The sequence below is a fragment of the Serinus canaria genome, chromosome 26, assembly GCF_022539315.1.
Source record: "Serinus canaria isolate serCan28SL12 chromosome 26, serCan2020, whole genome shotgun sequence".
In the NCBI taxonomy this organism is placed as follows: domain Eukaryota; kingdom Metazoa; phylum Chordata; class Aves; order Passeriformes; family Fringillidae; genus Serinus; species Serinus canaria.
Window position 1 is genome coordinate 803637 of NC_066339.1, and position 22020 is coordinate 825656.

General features: G+C 46.2%; 1 protein-coding gene across 12 annotated transcripts in view; it reads left to right on the forward strand.

Annotated features, from left to right (window-relative positions):
• Window positions 1–22020, forward strand: part of PPP1R12B (protein phosphatase 1 regulatory subunit 12B) — a 134224-nt gene that overhangs the window by 50562 nt on the left and 61642 nt on the right. For 7 of the 12 annotated variants that reach the window (XM_030231073.2, XM_030231071.2, XM_030231075.2 and 4 more), the window contains 6 exons: window positions 3922–4031; window positions 7021–7218; window positions 8010–8092; window positions 10177–10302; window positions 15853–16038; window positions 16561–16746. In XM_030231073.2, the coding sequence (XP_030086933.1) occupies window positions 3922–4031; window positions 7021–7218; window positions 8010–8092; window positions 10177–10302; window positions 15853–16038; window positions 16561–16746 (889 nt within the window). Of the gene's footprint in view, window positions 1–3921; window positions 4032–7020; window positions 7219–8009; window positions 8093–10176; window positions 10303–15852; window positions 16039–16560; window positions 16747–22020 lie in introns of those variants that run through there. The other 5 variants (XM_050985210.1, XM_030231080.2, XM_030231081.2 and 2 more) reach the window with 5 other exon arrangements.

Sequence of the window (22020 nt, forward strand, 5' to 3'; positions counted from 1 at the left end):
GTGTGGTTTAAAGTTTTGTTGTGCTTCTGTGCCAGTGAAATTGTCACTGTGTTAGGATTGTTCTCAGTTAATGCTGTTGGGGCAGGGTGAGAGGGTGGGAAATCCTGGCTGGGCTCTGCAGAGCTACTGCTGCACCAGCTGGGTGGGCATGGCAGGAACACAGGGAAATGATCTTGGGGCTTTTAAATCAAGCAAGTCTAGTGGACATTACAGTGGTAGAAAGAGACACGCACTACAGGTCACATTTATTTTCTCCATAAATCAGGGGCTTACCCTGATTATATACATATTTATATAAATATAAATTATACCTACCTAGCTGGGTGTCAACATTTGTAGTCCTTGTAAACGTGCTGGCATTTTGACCAAAACAACTCAAATATTTGCACACCTCTAAGACCTGGAGCTGTGTGGGGTTTAACTGAGTCAGGAGCAGCCTAAGATCCTTCAGCAAGGAAAGGTCTACAGCACTCAGCATTACATTTTCTTTAAAGCCAGAACAGGTCTTCTTATTGCATTAATTCATTGAGCAAAGCACATTATAGGAGTATATGTTAAACCACTGAAGCTAATAGAAATGGGAGACAACAAGAATTCAGGTAGTGATTCAGCTGTAGGCTTTGTTACCTGTACTCTCCTTTCCTGGGAAGATTATTGGGTCCATTGAGAAATTTTCATCAGAATTGAAATCTCACCTTGTAAACTTCTGAAATCTCTGGTAAAATGAGTATGGACTTGCTCAGCTGGATGGAGACACAGCTCTGACTTGCTGCAGATGTGAGTGGAGGGTCACATCCTTGGTACTCTTTTTAAAGCAAGATTCTGGAAGGTAACAGCGTCAGCCCACATTATAGGAGGCCTGCAAAGAGAAGTAGGATTTTTCATTTTGGTACTAAAAATAATAAAATGTTGCAGTATTACTGATTTCAAGGACAGACAGTGATGTTTCTGGGCTGATCCCCCAGGGGGGCAGCAGGGCAGGGGGGGATTCTGCCCCTGTGCCCCACTCAGGTGAGACCCCACCTGCAGAGCTGCCCCAGCCCTGGGGACCAGCACAGGAAGGACCTGAGCTGCTGGAGTGATTCCAGAGGGGGCACCAGGGAGATCAGAGGGATGAAGCTGCTCTGCTGTGAGGAAAATCTGGGAGAATTGGAATTCCTCAGCCTGGAGAAGAGAAGTTTGGGGTGACCTCATTGTGACCTCCCAGGACCTGAAGGGAGCCTGCAAGGAAGATGAAGAGAGACTCTCTTCTGTGTTTATCTGGTCATCATTTTACATGCATTGTACAGGAGGCAGGAGTATGAACACATGAATATTATTCCCTTATTTTTCTTCATTTTCTGTAATATTCCCATACCTTTATCATTCTGAGCAGTGCTGGACACAAAGATTATGACTGTTGTTCTAAAGTGTTCAAAGTCAAGGTGAAAAAAAAAAATTCTGAGCGGTCTTTTTAAACCTAAAAATTCCAACCCCTTTGGTAGCTGAGCATAAAGCAGGACATGTAGAAGCTGGCAGTGTAACACATGAGTTTATTTTGAGGTGTGTTTTGAAGAGTCTCAGGTTGCAATTAATTTGTTGAATTTGCAGAGACTGTGAGAGGGAGAAATTGGATGAGGGAAGTAGTGAAATTGTTGGAAGGCTGCAGAGTAGTATGTTTCTTATAATCTGTAAGAAATTTTTGTTCTTCAGACAAAGGAAACTTGTCTGAAGAGCATTCATGTCACTTCAGAGCAACTTAAGAGCATTCATGTCACTTCATTCATTTTGAAGACAATTAATTTAGCATTGACCTCCTGTAAACAAGAGAAAGATCAGTGTAAAATTCTGTGGTGATTATCTGTGCTGGGAACTATTACAATATGTAATTACTGGGAATTAAAGCAGACCAAGGAAGCTTTTAATGTTGTTTTGTTTAGAAAGCAATTAAACAAAAACCTTTACAGAAAAGGAATTAGAAACCTAAATTTTTACTCTTATCAAATTTATTTTGAGGAGATTGAACTAATCCTCTCCAGTTTATCTTGTCTGGAATTCATAATGTTTATTACTGAAATTTTGGTAGAATAAAATGTGGGATCCTGCCTAAAGCCAGCCCTGCCAGCACAGAGTCCCTCTGCTTGTCCCTCTTCTGCAGTGACAGAAGATGTCCCAGAATGTCCCAGTCACATTGCTCACAGTTAGTCCTTCCCATCCTGTCATTACCACTTTAGCCTTTGCCCTTCTAATTAGGCTTGACCTTAAAAGCTGTCCTGTGTGCTATAAACTTCCAGAACTTCCAGCCTGGAGAGCTGCTGCCACCTTCTCTTCCTGCAGTGCTCTGTGTTTTACAGCCTCAGTCACAACAGAGAGCAGCTGGCAGCAAATGGGCATTTCCATGGACTTGGATGCCCAGTGTGGCAGGCAGGGCCTGCAGGGGGGAATGAGGGATCCATTGGCCCTTCCTCAGGGCTGGGTGAAAGCTCTGCTCCAGAACTGAAATTACTGCTTCAGAGAGAGGGGAAAGTGGCTAGGAATCCATTCTTCTGCAGACCCACAGAAACAGCAGGAGCTGGGCCAGGGGTGGGCCAGGCTGGGTATCAGGAAAGGTTCTTCCCCAGAGGGTGCTGGCACTGCCCAGGCTCCCCAGGGAATGGACATGGCCCCGAGGCTGCCAGAGCTCCAGGAGGGTTTGGACAGGGATGCCCAGGGTGGGATTGTTGGGGTGTCTGTGGAGGGCAGGGGTTGGATGGTCCTTGTGTGTCCCTTTCAACTCAGGAGATTCCATTATTCTGTCTTTGTCTCTTTTGTTCAGGCTCTGTCAGTCCTGGTAACTTCCTGTTATTTTAAAATGTTTCTCTTGGCTTGCTCTTTTCTGTTTTTTGTGTCCTTTGAATCCTTATTTTTTTAGGACTGAGGATATTTGTTACAGAAAGATTGATCTTCACACTCCAAAGTGCCATCCTCCCAGATGCTCCATCCCAAACAACTCCAAATGTGTAACAGCAGATTTTTATTCTCTGCACATAGGTTATTTGCTAGGACTGTTTGGGTGCTTATGCTTAAAATTGCTTTATTTTTTCCAAGCCATGACTGTATGAGCACTCATAGCTATAAGGGAAGCTTTGATTGGTGGGTGTAGGTACATCATTTCTGAGGCAGGTTCCATGTGCCTGGGTTTATGATGAATAGTCTGTCTCCAGCCTGTGCTCTCCTGTCAAGTGAACCTACTGCCTGAGTCACACTTCCTGCTTACTCTCCCCCTGGTAATGTCTGCTGAATGTTCTTCTCTCAAGCATGTGCATAGATACAAAAAATCAACGTGATACTGGACAGCTGCTCTTACCTAACAAGCAGGGAGCCAGCTGTGAGCTTAGACAAAGGTTGCTTAGCTTGCTTGGAGCCCAGGTAAGGGGTTTTGTTGGGCAGCAGTCCTGGCTTCCTGTAAAAAAATGGATTTTGCTGCAGAAGACCAGAAATTCTGCCCAGCAGCACAAGCAAGTGCAGAGAACTGCAGTGAAACCCAGCACTGGGCACTCAGGGCCCTGGCCTGTACCACACTTGTAGTACAGGAAGGAGGAACAGCACGTGTCCCTTTTCGTCCCAAGATTTACCAGGGAAGAAATTCCCAGACAGGAAACAAAATTGTGAAAAACAGAAAACCTGTGTGTCCTCTTTACGGTGCTTTCTGCAAAGATTTTGCTTGTCTGTGAGGATAAAGTACAAAAGCTTTGCCTGCAAATGTGTCCATCCTGTTCTTTAGGATGTGGGAAGCTCCTTGCAGAAAGCCCTGACACTGACAGTGCAGAAGGCACCGACATCTCTGTCATCCAAGGAGGTCACACAGCACTGAACTTGAGTGCAGACCACACTCTGTGTAAAGAGGGGCCTCAGAAGTGCAATACTGAAATATTTGGTTTCTCTTCTTGTTTAAAATTGTAGAGAGAAAGGAAGAGCCCTTTGCCAACCACTCGAGCTGTGAATCCAGGCCCAGCATCACTGAGCAGATGCCAGCACCTGAGCCCAACTCCTTCACTGCATCTGCCAGAAGAGTAAGTGAATGTGCAATCAATGGGGACTCCAGGAGTGCTCAGAAGCAGAAGGTGTTACTGGGAGATGAATGCTCTGAAGCCAGTCTTCAGAGGACTTTAAGACTTGAATTTAGAAAAGCCTGGTAGTATGAAATTCTGATAAAGATGTGTGTTAACAGCAGTGTAGGGACAATACGGTTCCTCTTGAATCTCAGACCCTCCAAAGCCAATTGTGGTGAAGAAAGCCAGCCTACAATACATGCTCTGTGTGCAGTCAGTTCTGAGGGGGCTGGTGCCAATGTCCTCTCAGCAGATCTGTCACCAGAGCTGATTTCTGCCTGTGTGCCAGTGATGAGTTCAGCACCATCATTTAAAGTGCCTCTGGCTTGCCAGAGCCAGTTGAGTCAGTGGTGTGAAGTTACTGCCCAGCAAGCAGAGGGTAGTTTGCATGTGGCTGGCCAGCTGGGCTATAAAAGCTTTGAAAGGTGAAGTGGTCACTGAAATCTTATGTGAATCCTCCAGCTCTCAGATCACTCAGCTAGATGGCACCAGGAGACTCGGCTCTATACAGGACTTTCATTTTGCACCAGACTGTGGAGAAAAATAACACGGAAACCTGGCCCAGGGCTGAAGCACTCAGTGCTTGTCAGGTGGAAGTGTTTCTTGCTTAGTCACAATTTTTTATTTTTCACATGTAACAGAGCATAACCAAGATCAAATGAAATGGAGCTCCTCTGGGCATTGTTCAGCTCAGGCTGGCTTAGCAGGGGAACTGTTAGAGGGAGAAGGATGCTGGGAAGTGTGAGTACTTCAGTTAACCTTTTCCCAGCTGCAGAGGTTTGGTCTCTCACTCCTTTGAGCTGTTGAACGCAGAATAAGGGTGCTAGGTTATAGAAGCTGGCCTGTGAGTGGAGAAATTATTGATTTGACCTCAGTCACTTAAGATCAGCTTCTTTACCTTCTCTTACCTGTTTGATTTTTCTGTTTGACAGACTGGGCTTTAGATTGTGTTGCCCTCTATTAGGGGAGTTATTAGTATGTGCTGTTCCTGTGTTGTTCAGAATTTAGAGATGGCAGCTTTTGCTGTGGTTTTGAGCATTCTCTGAGGAAAGCATCAAAACTACATGAAAATGTTAGAGCTGTGTTGCTCAGTAGACTGGCAGTGCTAGAAATGGTGGAGTACAGATTAACTCTTTGCATCTGTATTGAAATGACACGAGCTGAAAATATTGCTCAAATACTGGAGAGATAATTTCAGCTTGGCGGTCTTCAGTGAGTCTAAGGGCAGAGCTCTCCAGTAGCTCCATTTATTCTGAATAGTGTCAGATGGTTTGTGTCACATAGAATATGGTATAATAATGCTTTAATCAGCTTTGATCAAAAGCCTTGTCTGCCCAGTGTCCTGCCCAAAAGGGACCATCAGAAGCTACTAGAGTCTTGCAGGAATTCCCTCCTACAGTCCAGCAATTGGCATTTCAGGGACTCACTGAACATGGTAGTCCCTGTTGGACTTTTCCTTTATGCAGTCACATTTTGACTGTGATCCTCTAATGTCCAGTGGTAAAAAGAGTCCTTCAGCTTAGTTAAAAACTCTGCAAAGCTCCCTGTCCCATTAACCAACGACACACAAACAAACTGGGTTTGTTTACTGTCCCTCATTCTTTTATGGGAAGGACCAAGGAATAATTGTTCCTTACTCATCCTTCTGTGTGCCACTGAGGGTTTCATGTACCTTGGTCATATCTCATCCTGGAGACTACTGATACACTGAATATCTCCTCATGCAAAGCCTCTCTTGCTCTTCTCATTCTTGCTGCCTTTCCCTGAACTCTTCCCTTCCTCTCAACTGCTGCTGATTGCTGGACCTGAGCTGTGTGTGGTACCAAAGGTGTGATTGGACCCTGCAGTGAGCCACACAGTGGTTGTGTGTTTTGTATTCTGTACTTTTCCCAAAATTCCTAATAATTTGTTTCCTTTATTTCCTGTACAACTTGGTGCTTAGCCCTGTACAAGTATCTCTTGTGATGCTCAGGCTCCACTCTCAAATGGCAGTGTGCAGCCTTTTGAAAGAGTTGATCACTGTAGCTAAAGTTGTACATTGAAGCAGTTGTACATTTAAGGACTAATACATTCAGGTCAGAAGTGCCTCATGTAAGAAAAAGCACAAAGGCCCATTCTATGCTATGCACAGTTACCTGCCCATGGGAGGGACCTTAGCGAGGCTGAAGTCGCAGGATTAAGCTCATGTCATGTTGCTTTGTCCTACCTGAGCTCAGCTGAGTATTAAAAGGTGTCTGTGGATGGAGATGCTCTACTCCCTCACTCTCTGTCCCAGTGCAGCTTCCATCCTGCCAGGAGTTATGTCTCCATGTCAGCTGGGATTTCCCAATTGGAAACTTGTCTGTTCTCCTCCTTTCACTGCAGACTGTAGAGAAGTCTGGTTCCATGTCCTCTGTAAACCCACCCCCAGGTGGCAGAACAACTAAATTGTGTCTTTGCCTTCTCTTTTCCATGCTGAACAATCCAGATTCCCTCAGTTTCTTCCTTTACAGTGTTGTTGGCTACAGCTCCCTGGTGATCTCAATGGCTTCTTCTGGACTCCACTGGTGTGAGCGTTTATTTGCAGCTAGTCGTAACACCTGAGTATTTGGTTTTGGTATTCTGCCTTCACTGAATAATTCCCCCTTCCTAAATTGGTGATAATAAAAGCTTCATTGTTCCTTGTATTCTTTCCTCAAAGCTGGGGGAGGGCATTGTGTAGGCAAAGACCTGCACAGTGACAGAAGATTCCTTTCATCCTCTGTCCTTGGGGATGAGACACTACAGCAGTTTGCATCCCTGTGAGTTCACCTTGAGCTCTGTCCTGTAATTAAAGTGAAGCAGGAAATAAGTCATTCTACCTTACAAGTCTAGCCCAGCAAAACCTGGAGCTTTTTGTAACACTTTCTGAACTTAGAGTATGCTTTGCAGTGCTTTCCTTTTTTCCAAATGTTCATTTTCTCCTCCACAGTTCAGTTGGCTCAGCAAGTCAGACGAGCAGAAGGATGAGTCGCCTTCGTCGTGGCGGCTGGGCCTGAGGAAGACTGGCAGCCACAACATGCTGAGTGAAGTCTCTGCCACTCGTGAGGCACAGAGGGATAAAACTTCTTCCATCTATCGCTCCTCATCCAGCCCTCGGATTTCTGCACTGTTGGACAACAAGGAAAAGGTTTGGCTTTCAGCAAGGATATTTCAGTGTATCCACGTTACCCCACAGGTGTAAACCCCTTTCCCTCTGAGTTATTGCTGGAGTTTGTATCCATAACAAACAAGGGTCTCTTTCATTCCTACCTTCTTTTTCTTTTGAAAAATATTTTTCTCCTGTCAGTTGTTTCTCCAGAACTGGAGTTTGGTGCCCCTTTGGCCTAATTCCTGAGTAGGAAAGACAGTTGGGACCAGGCTGCTACTGAACAGGGGCTGCCAGTCTGGCACAGCCTGTTCTTTACCAGAAAATGTCCAATCCAGACAACAGCACATACCTGCAGTGGAGATTCTCCTTCTCCATCATTTATATAGATTCCTCCTCTATCTACCTCTATCTACCTCTGCATTTCTAAATCCCATCCCATGTATTCAGTAACTGTAACTTTTCTGCCCATGGGTAGATGCCTCATCCCTGGAGGTGTTCAGGGCCACCTGGGATGGAGTTCTGGTCTAGTGGACTAAAGATCCCTTCCAACCCAAACCAGTTCCCTGATTCTGTGATTGACAAATCATAGAATTCTCTAAGTTAGAAGATGCTTTTATTCACTACCATGGTCCTCAGGAAATCCCTTTCAGAGCTGATATTTCTGTGCTGATGTATGTTTAAGCAACATAAGAGAAGCAAGAAGTTGCTTTAAACCAGCTGGTAGGAGGATGCTTTCTTAGTTGAAGAAATTTGAACATAAATTTTTTTACCATTGAACGTGCTGGAAGAGTAAGAGATGTGTAGCTGAAGTTCCTCTTTTGCTTCACCAGGACAGAGACAACAAGAGTTATCTTGCCACCATAGTCCCCAGAAGACTGAGCAGTACGAGTGATACAGAAGAAAAAGAAAACAGGTGAGACTGGCTGAAGTTAATGCTCAGTTTCCATCCTGTCAATAGTACTTCTGGAATATAATTTTTCTGTAGTCATGCTCTGTATATTTTCTCAGCAGTCTCAAGTACACAGGAATTCACAACAACAAGAGCCAGCTCTGTCTATAAAAGTTCTGGTACGTTGGTTTTCATTTAGGTGAGCAGGGATCAGCAGACTGGTTCCTCCACCCCTTTACTCACACAGGTACAGGCTCCATCCAGGCAACCAGATTTATGAATCCTTTTTCCTTTTAATATGCAAGTGCCTCATTTTGTAGCTGCCACCTGCACTCGTAGTTGTCACTTGCTCAGCAGTCACCTTCAGTCCCTTTGTTCACACCTCTGTCGCTTGAGATTCACTCGAGCTTGTGAGCTCTGCCATGTAGGAACTGTTTCATTGCATGACTGTTTTTACAGTCAGTGTGTGTAAATGCCCCTGGTCCTAACCATGGTGTAAATGGTGTGTGTATGTCCAGGAATTCCAGATGTATTTGAGGAGCTGGTCTGTACTAGCAGCTTCTTCAGTGGCCTTCCAGTGCCTAAAGTGGCTCCCAGAGAGCTGGAGAGGAACTTTGGACAAGGTCCTAGAGTGACAGAACACAGGGAAATGGCTTCCCACTGCCAGAGGGCAGGGTTAGATGGGATAATGGGAAGGAATTCTTGACTGTGAGGGTGGCCAGAGCAGCTGTGGGTGCCCCAAGCCTTTAAGTGTCCAAGGCCAGGTTAGATGGGGCTTGGGGCAACCTGGGCAAGTGGATGGTGTCCTTGCCTGGGCAGGTAGTAGGACAGGATGAGCTTTAAGGTCCCTTCCAACCCTGGCCATTCTATGATTCAGTTTGTACTAGAAGGAGTAAAATTTGACCTTAGTCTCAATTCCAGCTACTTCCCCAACAGAGGAGGAAAGGCACATGCAGAGCAGAACTGTAATTGCTGGGCAGGAGCTGTGGCAGATGACACCCTGAGAGAATTTCAGCACAGCTTGAGAATCTTTGCTGATCTTTTGCTGGAACCTCCCCACTGTGCTCTTGTTCACTCTCAGGCAGTCTCTGAGATCCAGAGTTTCACAGACAATTTGTGTCTGTTGATCAGCTCAAGAAGGTTTGGCAGAAGTTGCTATCGAGTGGCACATCCCGCTGTAGGAGCTGTGTCCTTTTCTGGGTGGCGCTGGGATTGGCTGAGCAGTACTGGCCTTCAGGAACAGATGGTGCCCAGGCATGCTGTGTAGTACAGATTTTTTCCCAATATTCTTTCAAAACATTTGGGTTTTTCTTTCTGGAACCCACAGATGTCTTGAGAGAGCATCAGTCTAGGCATGACAGCTGGAAATGAGAAATAATTGTGTGCTGATGGGGGAATGGATTAGTGCTGCATTGCAAACTCCAGGTCCAGCACCAGCAGAGAGCAGGATGCACTGCCAGAGTGTGCATTAGCATTAGGGAAAGAGCCCTGTTTTCAGATAACCAGGGTAAACAGTACTACTAGGAATTTCTTGATAACTTGTCAAGTAGCTTTAGATACTGTAAATATTTTGTTTGTTGTTTTCTGCTTCATGATTTTGTGGTTGACCTGGTAGTGCTGGGTTGATCGTTGGACTCAGTGATCTTAGAGGACTTCTCCAAGCCTAATGATTTTGTGAAAGGCTTTGCTCTGCTGAATTGCTTTTGTCTTTGCCTGGATACCTTCAAGAATAAAAGCTGCCCTGCAGTTCCAATATCTGCCCATTTATACCTTGCTGATTGATACAGACATCAGTGAGAATATTAAATGACACTATTTAATATGTTAAATTACTTTTATGGACAATCTGGATTTCATTTGCAAGTTTTCTGACTAAAAAGGATCTTGTTCCTCTTTATGCAAAACATTACATCATCTGTGGTTCTTGAGTGAGCTGGCAAGAGCAGGAGCTGATGTTAAGGCCAGAGCAGGTGTTTCTCTGAGCTGTCTCACCTGAACAATGAAGCACATAGGTGTAAGGGAAGGATCTGTGTTGCGAAACTGTGAAGGAACCAAAAGCAGACTCCAGAGGTTTTTCTAAGCCAAGCCTGTGCTCTGTGCTGCTGTAGGGAATCTGCTGTGAACCTGGTGAGGAGTGGCTCCTACAGCCGGCAGCCCTGGCGGGACGAGCCAAAGGGAAACGAAGCTCCCCACTCTGGTACACCCACTACCTATGTATCCACCTACTTGAAAAGGTATGTTCAGGCTGTCTTCCATGGGTTCTCAGCAGTCAGAACCACTCTTAACATGCCTCCCACACCCCAGCCTCCTGCTTGTTGCCTCCTGCATCTTGTAACTGGTCTTTGGACCCTCTTCTGCTGAGAGCAGGAAAGAAAAGATTTGTGATATTTGTCATGCTAAATAGTGTTTTTAAAGGCTGTAATTTTTATTAATTTGCAAATTGCTGTACTGAATTTAAATACTCTTCTTTACATAATTCAAATGCAAAGTTTTCTCTATTTAATGCTGGTGTTATGGTTAGAAAATAAAACTAAAATTGATCATAAAACAGATTAATGTAATAAAAGCATTGTTCAGATAGCTCTTGGTGAGTAAGTTATAGCTTATCTCTAATTTTGGTTTATATTAGTCCATGTTTATAGTATTTTCAGAAAGTGGCAGTGATCTTGTGCATGATGTAGAGCACTTGCTAAGGAGTAAAACTGATGCTTCCACTGTTGTTTTGTAAGGCAGTAAGAAGCAGTTTGTTCACAGTGTGTGTGAAGTTGTAGAGGATGATTGTTGGTAAAGGAGCCAGGAAGAAGCAGGAAGGCAATTCCAGGCAGAACTCCTGTAACTGCAGTGTCCTGGACCCCCTTGGGAGGCAGAGCCTCGGTGTCCTTGTGGTGCCACCTCAGGGCTCTCTCTGAGTGAGCTGAAGCAATGCCCTGCTCTGGTGAGCAAACAGTGCATTGCTGGGTTCTCATGTGAGCAGGAGGATCAGCAGTGCCAGCACCTCACCTTTATTTCTGCTGATACTGAAGACCACCAAAACAGCCTGTAATAAACATGTCACACTGCAAAGCCATTGTGTTTCTGCTTAAGGAAAACAGCAGCAATAGCTTAAGGTTTTAGATTGAGTTTCATGAGATTCTACACCCTGAACTAAATAACTGTCCTGAAGTCAGAACAATTGCTTGAGATACTTGGGAAGAGGCAGTTTGTTCCAGTGTTTATGCTGTGTTTCTGTAGAGGTAAGTGGTGCTCAAGGATGCGTGTGGCCAATTGCTGAGCTTGTACAGATCCATTGCCACAAAAGGTGAAGCAGCCCCTTCAAGCAGGAGCTTCTGCTCTGCTGCCCTATTCTGGTGACTTCACAGCTATCCTGGGATGTGATGACAGCCCAGCCTCTATGCCTTATCTCTCTCTGAAGCTGGTCTGACAAGCTGCAGCTGATTACATTGGAAAACTTTTGTCCCTTGCAGCTGGCACACCTGTGCTGCTCCCTGAGCTGAGGGACAGCCCAGTCACCCCCAGGCAATCTTACAAACATTGCTGGTTTATCCCAGCTAATCCTGCACCAGATTTAGTGTTGCACTCACACAGTTGTACTGTATTTCCTTGGTTAAACTGTACAGAGAGTGGGGAAGGTTTAGGCTGCATTGGGAAGTCACTATACTTAGTTCTTCTCCCAAAGGCTGCATTCTGCACTTTCATAAGAGAGTGAGTGGTTCACATGCAGGTACAGATAACAGCTTTGTCAGGTAGGAATAAATGTGCTTTTAAAGGAGAGATCAATGGGTTTGCATTTCATATACAAAAAGTAGAACCATGATCAATTAGACCTTTGTCCCATATAGTGTTCTGTACGAGAGCACAGAGAAATTGAATATAATTGTATTGAACTTTTGATTTCTCCAGCCTTGTGCATCCACCCCTAAGATGAGGAAAGGAACCTGGTTAGACATAAGCATTTTGTCATTTCCAAGTATTAGCAAAACTCTCAACCCAACTCCACAAGGTGAAAGCTTCTTCTTAGAGAGGAATTCAAGGGAATATGACATGCTTGGATGTCACTCAGGGGATGACTGCATACATCTGCAGCTTCCTTTTGTCTCAGAATTTGACAGATCTCCATAAAAATCACAGACTTTTGAAGGAAGGGGCCTTAAATCCCATCTCCTTCCCCACCCTGCTATGGGCAGAGAAACCTTCCACAAACCTGGCCTTGGACACTTCCAGGCATGAGGCAGCCACGCTTCTCTGGGCAATTTGTGTCAGGGCCTCACCACCCTCACAGGGAACAATTCCTTCCCAATATCCCTTCTAACCCCTAGTTATGTTCTTTAAGTGCTTTATATGACACCCCAAACATAAAATGAACAGCAGCAGCAGATCATCTTAAGATGGGGAAAAAACTGGGGTTTTCTTTTCTTTCTTTTCTTTCTTTTCTTTCTTTTCTTTTTTCTTTTCTTTTCTTTTCTTTCTTTCTTTTCTTTTCTTTTCTTTCTTTTCTTTTCTTTTCTTTTCTTTTCTTTTCTTTCTTTTCTTTCTTTTCTTTTCTTTTCTTTTCTTTCTTTTCTTTTCTTGTCTTTTCATAAAAGGAAACAAAATAACTTGCAGCAATGTTACAAATGTTCTTCAGCTTTAGTTGAAGCATATATTGATGCTCTCTCTGTCATGGTACTGGTAGTTGTCCTGCATTCTCTGTGTGTGCCACTGGCCCAGAAATCTACAGAACCCTGCTCTAATATCCTGGTGTCCATTTTAGTGTGTACTGGCCTTCAGAAATCTAGGTCACTTTGACTGTAAATGAAAGGATGTGGAGGAAAACTGGCATAGCAGGTTGGATTAGTTCAGCATCCTGCCTTTGACATCAGAAGTGCTGCCTCCCAGGAAGGGCTCACACTGGAATGAAATCCTTCAGCCACACAGTTTCTCCTTTATTTCATATTTCTGCAAATACCTCCTTGCTGGTTCTGGTCACATAAAAGCCATTGCAGTGAGCCAGGACAACAGTCCCTGCAGCCCAGACTGTTTCTGACAGCAGCTGGTTATGAAGGAGAAGTTGCAAAAGTCAGGATAGCTTCAGAGCAGATTTCTACCTCCCACTCTCTCCTTGCTTCCAGCAATCAGGAATTTAGGAGCCAGGGGTTGTATTTAACCATTGTTCTTAAGAGCCACCACTGCAGCCAACTTCCATACCCAAATCCTAGTTTGATCTCTGCAATACCCCATGGCAGTGTGTTTAAAGAATAGTTATGTGCTTTGTGCAAACCTTTTTTATTGCCACATGTGGAAGCTTTTTAGGAGTGTGAAAGTTCTTAAGTAAAAGTTTTTAATGCCTTTAAAATATTTCTTAAAGTCCGAAGTTGGGGGTGTTTTTTATTGCTTTGAAATGTTGCTTTACATTTCATTGCTTATTCCCTGATGGTTCTGTTGTGATAATGTTAGAGAATGAGGAACAGTGTGTCAGTGCCTTTTTTTATTTCTGATGTTGAATTATTCAGCATAATTTCATATGTCCTCCCTTTCACAGACTCCTGTGGACACAGCTGTTAATTAACAGGATTCCCTGGCTAACCTTTATATTCCAATTTTCTGGTCCAGTTCAGATCAAATGTGAACAATGGAGCAAATACCTTGGAGTGCTCCTCACACTGTGCAGTGCCACCCATGCAGGGGACACGCTGGGAGGTGGATTCCTGCAGAGGTGGCAGTGCCTTGGCTCCCTTTGGAGCAGGAGGCTGTTCCTGGTGCCCCAGCAACACATTTATCTGCCCATGTGTGTTGGAGCTGGCACAATGCCATCCCTGTGCCCTCTTCTTCCATTCCTCCTCCTCCTCCTTTCCTCTTATCCCCCACATCACTGCTCTCCTAAGCACCTGGTGCTGCTTCCATCCTCACCCATTGCCTTTCCCTTCTGAAAAACAATCCTCAGCAGGGCTTTTTTGATAACCCTCCTGCATCCTCCCTTCCTGACCAAGTTCCTTCTCTCTCTTGTAGCCACTCTTGTGTCCCAGCCTCTCTCCCTTGGGCTCTCCACATCAACTGTGTTCCCCTAGGGCTGCCATCACCTTTTCCCCTGCTGATCCTCCTCTCCCCTCCCCAGACACAGGCTCCTCTGCCCTCCTCTCCTCACAACATTCATTTATGTGACTCCTCGGCACTTGCTGCACACACCCCCCCCAGCCAGGCTCCTCTTCCCCCTCCCACCCTCCTCCCAGCCCATCTCCAGGGCTTGGCTTTTCCCTCTGGAGCAGAGAGCCAAGAAGGGAGGGACTTTCTTCCAACAGGACTTCCTTCTCCTGCATGCTCCAGGCATGGAGCATTCCAGAGAAAGCTCTGTTTAGGGTCTGGTGGTTGCTACCTGGTGACAATGACTTGCTTGTTCCTGTGTGACCTGGATATGGCAGGCAGCCATCAGCACAAATGGGAGGTTCCTCCCTGTGGAGGCCTTCCAGGATGCTCTGTTGTCCCCTTTGACTCCCCAAGGACTAGCTGCTCATGCTGGGCTTGCTGGGGGCCTTGGCATGTAAAATTGGCTTGTAAATTGGGTGCCTGGGTGAACAGGACTGGATCTTTTCTCTGGCCTCTTGTCCTTGGCTGTGTTCCTGCCCCTCCCCAGTGCTATTTCAGCCTCTGGCTACTCTCTGGATTCTTACTCTAGAGTTGACTTCCAGTTTCATTCTGTTGTCTCTGGCTTTTCCTAAAACCTGCAGCTCTGTCCTGGCCTGCTTCTTTCCTCTAGATCAGCTTTTCTTCCTGTGCAACCACTTTGTTCCGTGTGCCCTGCCATGGGAGCCATTACGATGCAGAAGGTGAGAGCCAGCCTTCCAGCCTTCCTAGCCTTTGATCCTTCAGACAGTCCAGTCTGACCAGTAGCAACCAGGCATGCCAGATGCTGGGAAAGGTTTGGCAGGGCCCTAGGAGCCACTGGATTGCTCTGTGCAGGCAGTGAGCAGCTTGTGTGCAGGGCATGGACATGTGTGAGAAGGAGATTCTGCCAGATTTCAACAAGTCTGTTTTCAGAGATATGCACATTTTCCCACTAGAATGGATTTTCTGTCCCATTAGGGTGGATTTTCTCTCCCCTTAGGCTGGATTTTCTTTGAAAAAGTGGAAGGGTCCATCCTTGTATAAGAACCCTTTTTCTTTCCTCCTCCATCTTCTCCAAAATACTGACACAAACACAGCTTTTCAGTAAGATTGGTTTTCAGGGCTTGCTTTAAACTGGCAAAATATTATTTCCCTTGCTCATTCTTGAATATTTTTGGACAGCTGTGCTAGCTATTTTCCAGAAATACAGTTTGTGCAAAACATGTCTTAAAGAGATTTAAAGTCTGAACTGATCATCTTTGCCAAAACTTTAAGCCACTGAAAATAAGTTCTTAAAACTGGAAGTCCTGAACATCCTCATAGGTCATGCAGCCAGACCAGCTTTTGTCACTCTCTCCTGTCCTGCTTTAAGCAGCCTCATCCTTGCACCTGCCTTTCCCCAGGGCACAGGGTGCTCCATATGCCCTGCTTTCACCACAGCAGGGTTTTTTCCTTCCCTGATCCTCCCCAGCTCACCCCCATGCCATTATTCTCTTGCTGGAACTGAGCTGGGCTTAGCTAAGCAGGGCTCTGCTGGCACTGGCATATGTGGGCAACTGGCAACAGTTCCTTTGCTCTCTGATCTCCTTGCACACGTTTTGCTGCCCTGTGGTACCTGCTCCCTTCCCAGCTGCCAGCCCAGCTGTGGGATGTGCTGTTGAGTATTTACTGTGCTCTGAAGGACGTGATTTTGTGATGTTTTACAGTGCTTCCTTTGGTAGAAGTAGTGACCTGAGCAGTCCCTACATTTCAGCCAGTCGCAGTCCATCTCTAGCTACCTCACCCACTGCCATTGGCTCATCTACCTCCCCGGGCACCCCGTGGCAACCTGTCTCTTGCTGCCCCACCTCTCTCGGTGTGAACACTCCTGCTCCAGCCTGCCACAGCACCAGGTAATGGCTCCCAGAGACAGCGCTCCAAAAGTCAGCGTTTGGGTTGGAAGTTCTGCAGTGGATTAGGGATTGGAGGTGTGCTTCCACATGGGAGGTGATGATAAGCAGTTCCAGAATGATAAGCAATCCCAGGATGGTGGTGTTGGACAGTCCCAGAGGTGGGTGTGCCTGGCAGGCAGGTGACAGTCCGCAGTGTGTCCCTTGTGCCCTCTGTCCCTGTGACACAGCACGAGCTCAGGCTGCCCTTGGGTGCTCAGTGTACAGGCTCTTGGAGTTCCTTTCTTCTGCTTTTTCACCAGGTACATTTTTCTGATCATTTTTGCTACTAACAGGGATGTGAAGGCGATTCCTCCTGCTCATTCTTCTCCAAGTTTTGTAAAATTCATTTTACCGTGGCTGTTCTCTACAAACACATGAGTGTAAAGCAAGGAGGATGAACTGTCCATGTTCTGTCGAGGAAGTTGGACTTGGTCAGCCCTGGAGTTCACTTGCTTTGCTTTCCATATGTCTTCTCTATTTCAGAGCCCCTTTCAGGCAACAAAGTGATTCTGCTGTAGAGAAAAACACAGAGGGCAGCTGTGCCAGCACCCCTCTAGGTGTAATCACAAACCATGCTGTGCTCAGCGCTGCCAACGGCACTGGGAATGCCGGGGCTGCCTCCGCCCCGGGGAAGGACCTCTCGGCTGAGGAGGCCAGGGAGCGCAGAAGGTCAGTGAGGACAGGGCTCTGGTGGCCCTCTACGTGGGCAGCTCTCACATGGTGGTGATGGTGGGGGTGTAAGAACTGGTTTTTAGGTGTTCCATGAAGTTTCCAGGCTGCTGTCCCTACTCTGTCTGAAGGTTTTGAACTGAATCATCACTGGCTTGTAGGTTAAATTTAGTTTCATAATTTTCTACTTGTCTCTTCAGCATCTCAGTCTTTTTCTTCAGTACTAATCTCAGCTCCTAATCTCAGCCCATCCCAGTGTGTTTGCACAGACACACAGCAGTGTATCCACTCGCAGTGGGTTCTGTCAAATGAATCCCACCCTAAAAAGACTGTTGCACTGAGATACATTCAGATAAAATCTGTCCCTCTGATTCAGCTCTGCTGTGTTTACTTATGCCCTGATGGAGATGTCTGTGCTGCACAGGTCCCCCAGATTCCCTTTACAGTTAGTGGGAGAAAACACACATTCCTGGGGTGTGTAGGTGTGTGACACAGTAGAAGATGGACTCCAGCAGCAGGTATGGCTTTGATTGACTGGAAAGGCCAGAGGTAGGAGACTGCCATGTGCAGCTGAGGCTGTTCCAGCAGTAGCGGCAGTGGGAATGACTGACTCCGGCTGGTGGTATCTCTTTCTTATCACGTGGTGCTATTTTAAGACTGGGGAAATACAAACCTGGGGAGACAGAGCTCTTTTCAAAGGAGCTCTACCCTATGCATTAATTGCAGAGTATGAAATGATCCCTACATTCTTCCTGCAAACAGGTTAACTTTTCCAAAACATGTCTCTTCTAATGGCATCAGTGAAAACAAATAGTAATAAATAAAATGCGGTGATGAACTGGGTGTTTCTAACCAGCAGTGAGTTCATGCAGAGTACCCAGTGCTTGGATTCTTCGAAACTGTCATAGTGATTTATTGAAATACAACCCTTCCTGCAGATAGTGCTCTGACACATCTTAAATGGCCTGAGGCTGAAGGATGGCAAAAGCAATAATGGGGATTATCAGCCTACAGGGCTAAAGGTGGTGGGGCTGAGCTGCTGCTCAGCTTCACCTGCAGCACATCCAAGCAAGGTGGGCCGTGCTGTTGAAAAATATTCAAACTTGTAATGCTGCTTGGGATTTTTTTTTTCCCAGAGCTTGCACAGGGAGCACTTGGAAGGTATTAAAACATTCAGGAGGAGCCACATTCATCAGCTTTGTGTACGGGGACAGTTTGCACTAGCCATTGCAAGGTGTCTTAGGTGTGAAAACACTTGGGTTAGCCCTGGAAGTGCCTCTGTGTGCTCCTGTTGCATAGCTGGAGGTCCCTTGGCTTGGGTCATTTGGAATTGAATCGAGATGAGCTGCCAAAAGATACTGCCAGTGCCCAGCGAGGTTGTGCAAGAGGACAGAGTGGATATTGTACTCTCAGTTCTCACTAAAGACCTTTCACCATGGTCTCTCCATTTTAGCAAGCCCAGAATCAAGTTGCAGAAGCAGGTTTTTCCCTGCAGAAGTGGGCTGCTCATAGCCTGCCCCCCCCCCCCCCCCAGTCTTCTGGAACTGTCTGCAGATGAAGAACTGGACTGGGATAGTTATTTGTAGATATCCAAAAAAGCATCCATTAATATTACTGCATTGGCATTTACTGCCAAATCTGTTTCTATAAATAATACAGAAGATCTTTTTGTCTCGTGCATTTTTATTAGAGAACCATCTCCTGTGAATTATGGTAATGTAAAGAGAAAACACCAGAAAATTCCTCCCTCCTTTAATTGATGCTTTGAAACTACTGAGAGGAAAAAAGCCCAGAAATTATACATTGTGATCATGGAAGAGGAAACCTTACTGATGAATGTATGTTCTCCCAGTGGGATAAAGTCACTGGGAGCTACCTGCATGTTGGAACTAGGACACATGGACCCAGGGAGACAGGAGAAGTCACCTAAGCAGGAAAAGCTTATTAGGGAAGGAGACTAATTCTAGTAAAATAAAAAGGCAAATGGCAAACAGTTGTCAGGGCAGTGCTGTATGGATTTCAGTTCCCAGAGGCAGCTGTTGCAGGAGTGCTTGGGCTCCTTCGGTGTTTCCAAAGCACCAGCTTGCTCTTAGCAACAAAAACATAAACAGCCTGATCATCTAATTTTAGATCACAGGAATGTCTCCCAACTTGTGGCCTTATAATTATCTGTGTGAAGCCAAAAGGTTAAAGCAGAAGAGGCTGCTCAGAGCTGGGAATGAACGACTGGCATAGTGCTCTGGGGTGCTGGTTTGCAACCTGTGGTGGCCAATTAGCCTTACCCTGCCCCACCACAGTTTGACCTGTGGTGATTCACCTGCTCCTGAATGGGTCAGGCTCCAGTAAGTGCTGGAAAATAGTGTAAATTACAGGGGGAGGAAAGAACAAACAGCAGAGGGGCACTGGAGCAGAGATCTCTTTGGGGTGTACGATGCCTCGTGGTGCCAGCTGGACTGTGCCTGGTCAGGGCTGGGGCCCGGCTGCTGCCACGTGTGTTCTGTGTGTCCTGCTGCACATCCCAGCCTTCTGTGTGTCCTGCTGCACATCCCAGCCTCCTGGTGCTCCTCTGCAGCACTGCAGTGTGCTAATGCTGTGAGCTGGAAATGTGCCATCTCCCACAGCCAGTGCTTGTGCCAGGCAGTTTCTTTTGATTTTTTTTTGGTAATTTTGGAGCTGCTGATGATCAGTGTAGTCTGGCCATTTGGATGATCTCCTGCCAAAAGCAAATTGGCTCCCCTTGTCAGTGTGTTTGTCCACTGAACTCAAACAGCCCTGGCTCTGCTGAGGGTGGATTTCAGCTGTGTGGATGTTGTGCCTACAGTACCTCACACAGACCTGGTTCTTCCTAGGGCAGAACTATCAGCTTCCTCATTTCTGCTGGGTGCCCGTAGATGGTGGGGAATGGGGGTTCCTGTTGGTTGGAGCTCAGTTCTGGATTACCCACCTTCATCCAGGGTGACAGCGACCTCTAGTGCCACCAAAAGCTTCTTACCCAAGTTCTCTGCATCCTGTCTGTGCAGGTGCAATGCAGGGCTCTGGTCACAGCTTCTCCTGGCAGTCCTGGCACTGCAGTCCCCACCAGAGTATTCCTGGTGTCACAGGTCTGGGCTGCTCAGAGCTCTGTCCCCTGGGCTTAGAAAGGGGCTACAGGAGATCCTGCCATGCTGGAATTCCACTCAAATGACTGGAATGTCACTTGAGCCATGAGATATCTGTGCTGGAAAGAAAGTCTGGGAGATCTGGCTGAAGCTTTTCATACTCTTCTTATGGAACTTTTACTTCCCAGAACAGCTGGAAATGTGACAGTGCAGCCCACAGCTGGCCCGTGGGGTGAGATGCTTTGCCTGAGAACTCCTGAAAGGCAAGTCTGTGCTCTCAGTTACGTGGCCAGTTTGAAAGGACTCTTGAATTTGAAATCTCTCCTTGTTTGCCAATATTTGGGATTTTTTTTTACCCCACCCCCCCCCCCCACTGTGTTTATACAACTGAATTCTGCTGTTGTGTGTGTTCTTCCTGTTCCTGAGGAAGGTTCCAGCAGAGTGGTTCCAGCACTTGCCATCAGACATGCTCTTAGAGACAGGAAACTCATCTCTCTCCTTACTTTTTAATTTATTCTGTCCAGTTTCTCACATAACTGCCCAATCCCTGAAAGTGTCCAAGGCCAGACTGGACAGGGCTTGGAACAACCTGGTGGAAGCTGCCCCTGCCCATGACAGGGGGTAGAACTAGATAAGCTTTAAGGTCCCTTCCAAACCAAACCATTCCATGATTCCATGATGAATCCAGAGTAGGAGTGAGGTGGACTTGTTTTCTGGGCAGCTTTAGGGCTGATAGCTCTTCTCAGACCATGCTTTCTTGCCCTCTAAAGTCTCCCCTAGAAATACTTTTCAGCTGAAGGAAATTCACTGACATTCCAGGTAACTGTGTTTGACAAACACTTCTGTTTCCCGCTTCATTCCCAAGAGGAATTTATTTTTCATTCTAAGGATCCAGCTGCTAATTATAGTAGCATATATTATTAATATATTAATAACTGAATCCTCCTCCACCAGTACTGTTAGATGAACATTTTTTTGCAAGTCATTTTACCTTGTGGTTCTTGTCCTGTGGGCGTTCTGAGTGTGTCTCCTCTAGGAAGAGCATGGATGTGTCACCTGATATGTCCCTTAACCCTTATGATCTGACAAATGGAATAAAGGACCCTGATCTCTGTGAAAGTTAAACTATGAGATTTGCATTCTAGGAGTATTTAAATTTCACTTTAGGAGTATTTAAATTTCACTGAGAGGAGCTGGCAGAAAGGGCTGTGAGCAATAGTTCACTGCTGCCATATTTTTAATAGCATTTGGCTCTGTAATCCTTATCACTGACTGATGTAAAGCTGAGTGGTCTGTAGCTCCTGGGAAGGGTCCCCGGGGAAGCAGAGCAGTGGGATGCTCATGCAAGGAGCTGCTGCAAGGCAAAGGGAGGGATTCCTGTCCACACTACACAGTGGACAACAAGAAGTTAAGAGGTTTCTCTCTCCTGTGAAGAGCTGAACGATCATCTGGCACCTGCTGTGACAGCATTTCCCTGCCACTGCCTCTGCCTCTGCACTTAAATCACTTTCAGATAAAGTTGTCCCTTTTTCAAAGGCTGCTGGAGCAGATGACGTGGGAGGTCAGGAATTCTGCTGGCCTAGGATTGTCCATGTTGGGAAGAGGCGAGATTGCTCCTGCTGGATCAGAATTCAGGCTGCATTTTTATTTTGAGTAAGGTCAAGATGTGGGCTGGAGTCAGTGCTGTTTCCTGTAGGGGTGGTGAGCAGGTGTGTGCTGCATGCTCAGCCAGCAGAGCTTTATCCACCCGGGTCTCAGGGGAAGGGTGATGGATATTTTGGCATTTGCTTTGGGTGGAGGAGCCCAGGCTGTAGGCTGGCCTGCTAACAAAAGCAGGAATCCATGCAGGATCCTTCAGGAATGGTCAAGGAAAGGAAGCAGGGACCACTTGAGCTAAGCATTGTAAAAGAACTGCAGCTTGGCAACGTGGAGCAAGCAGCAGGTAAAACTGCCTTTTCCCCAGCCCTGTCCATGCCCAGTGTGTGTGCAATTCCTCTTGGCTTACTAATGGGAACCACTGCCCTGCTGCACGTGCTTCACCCTGAGTTTAACTGCAATAATGGCACCTTCTGGCTCCAGTGCCATCCCAGTGCCACTGCCTGGATGTTCAGGGGCTGGCCTTTACTAACTTTGACAAATTCAGCTACTTCTCTGTGCCCAAAATGGCTCTTAAAGC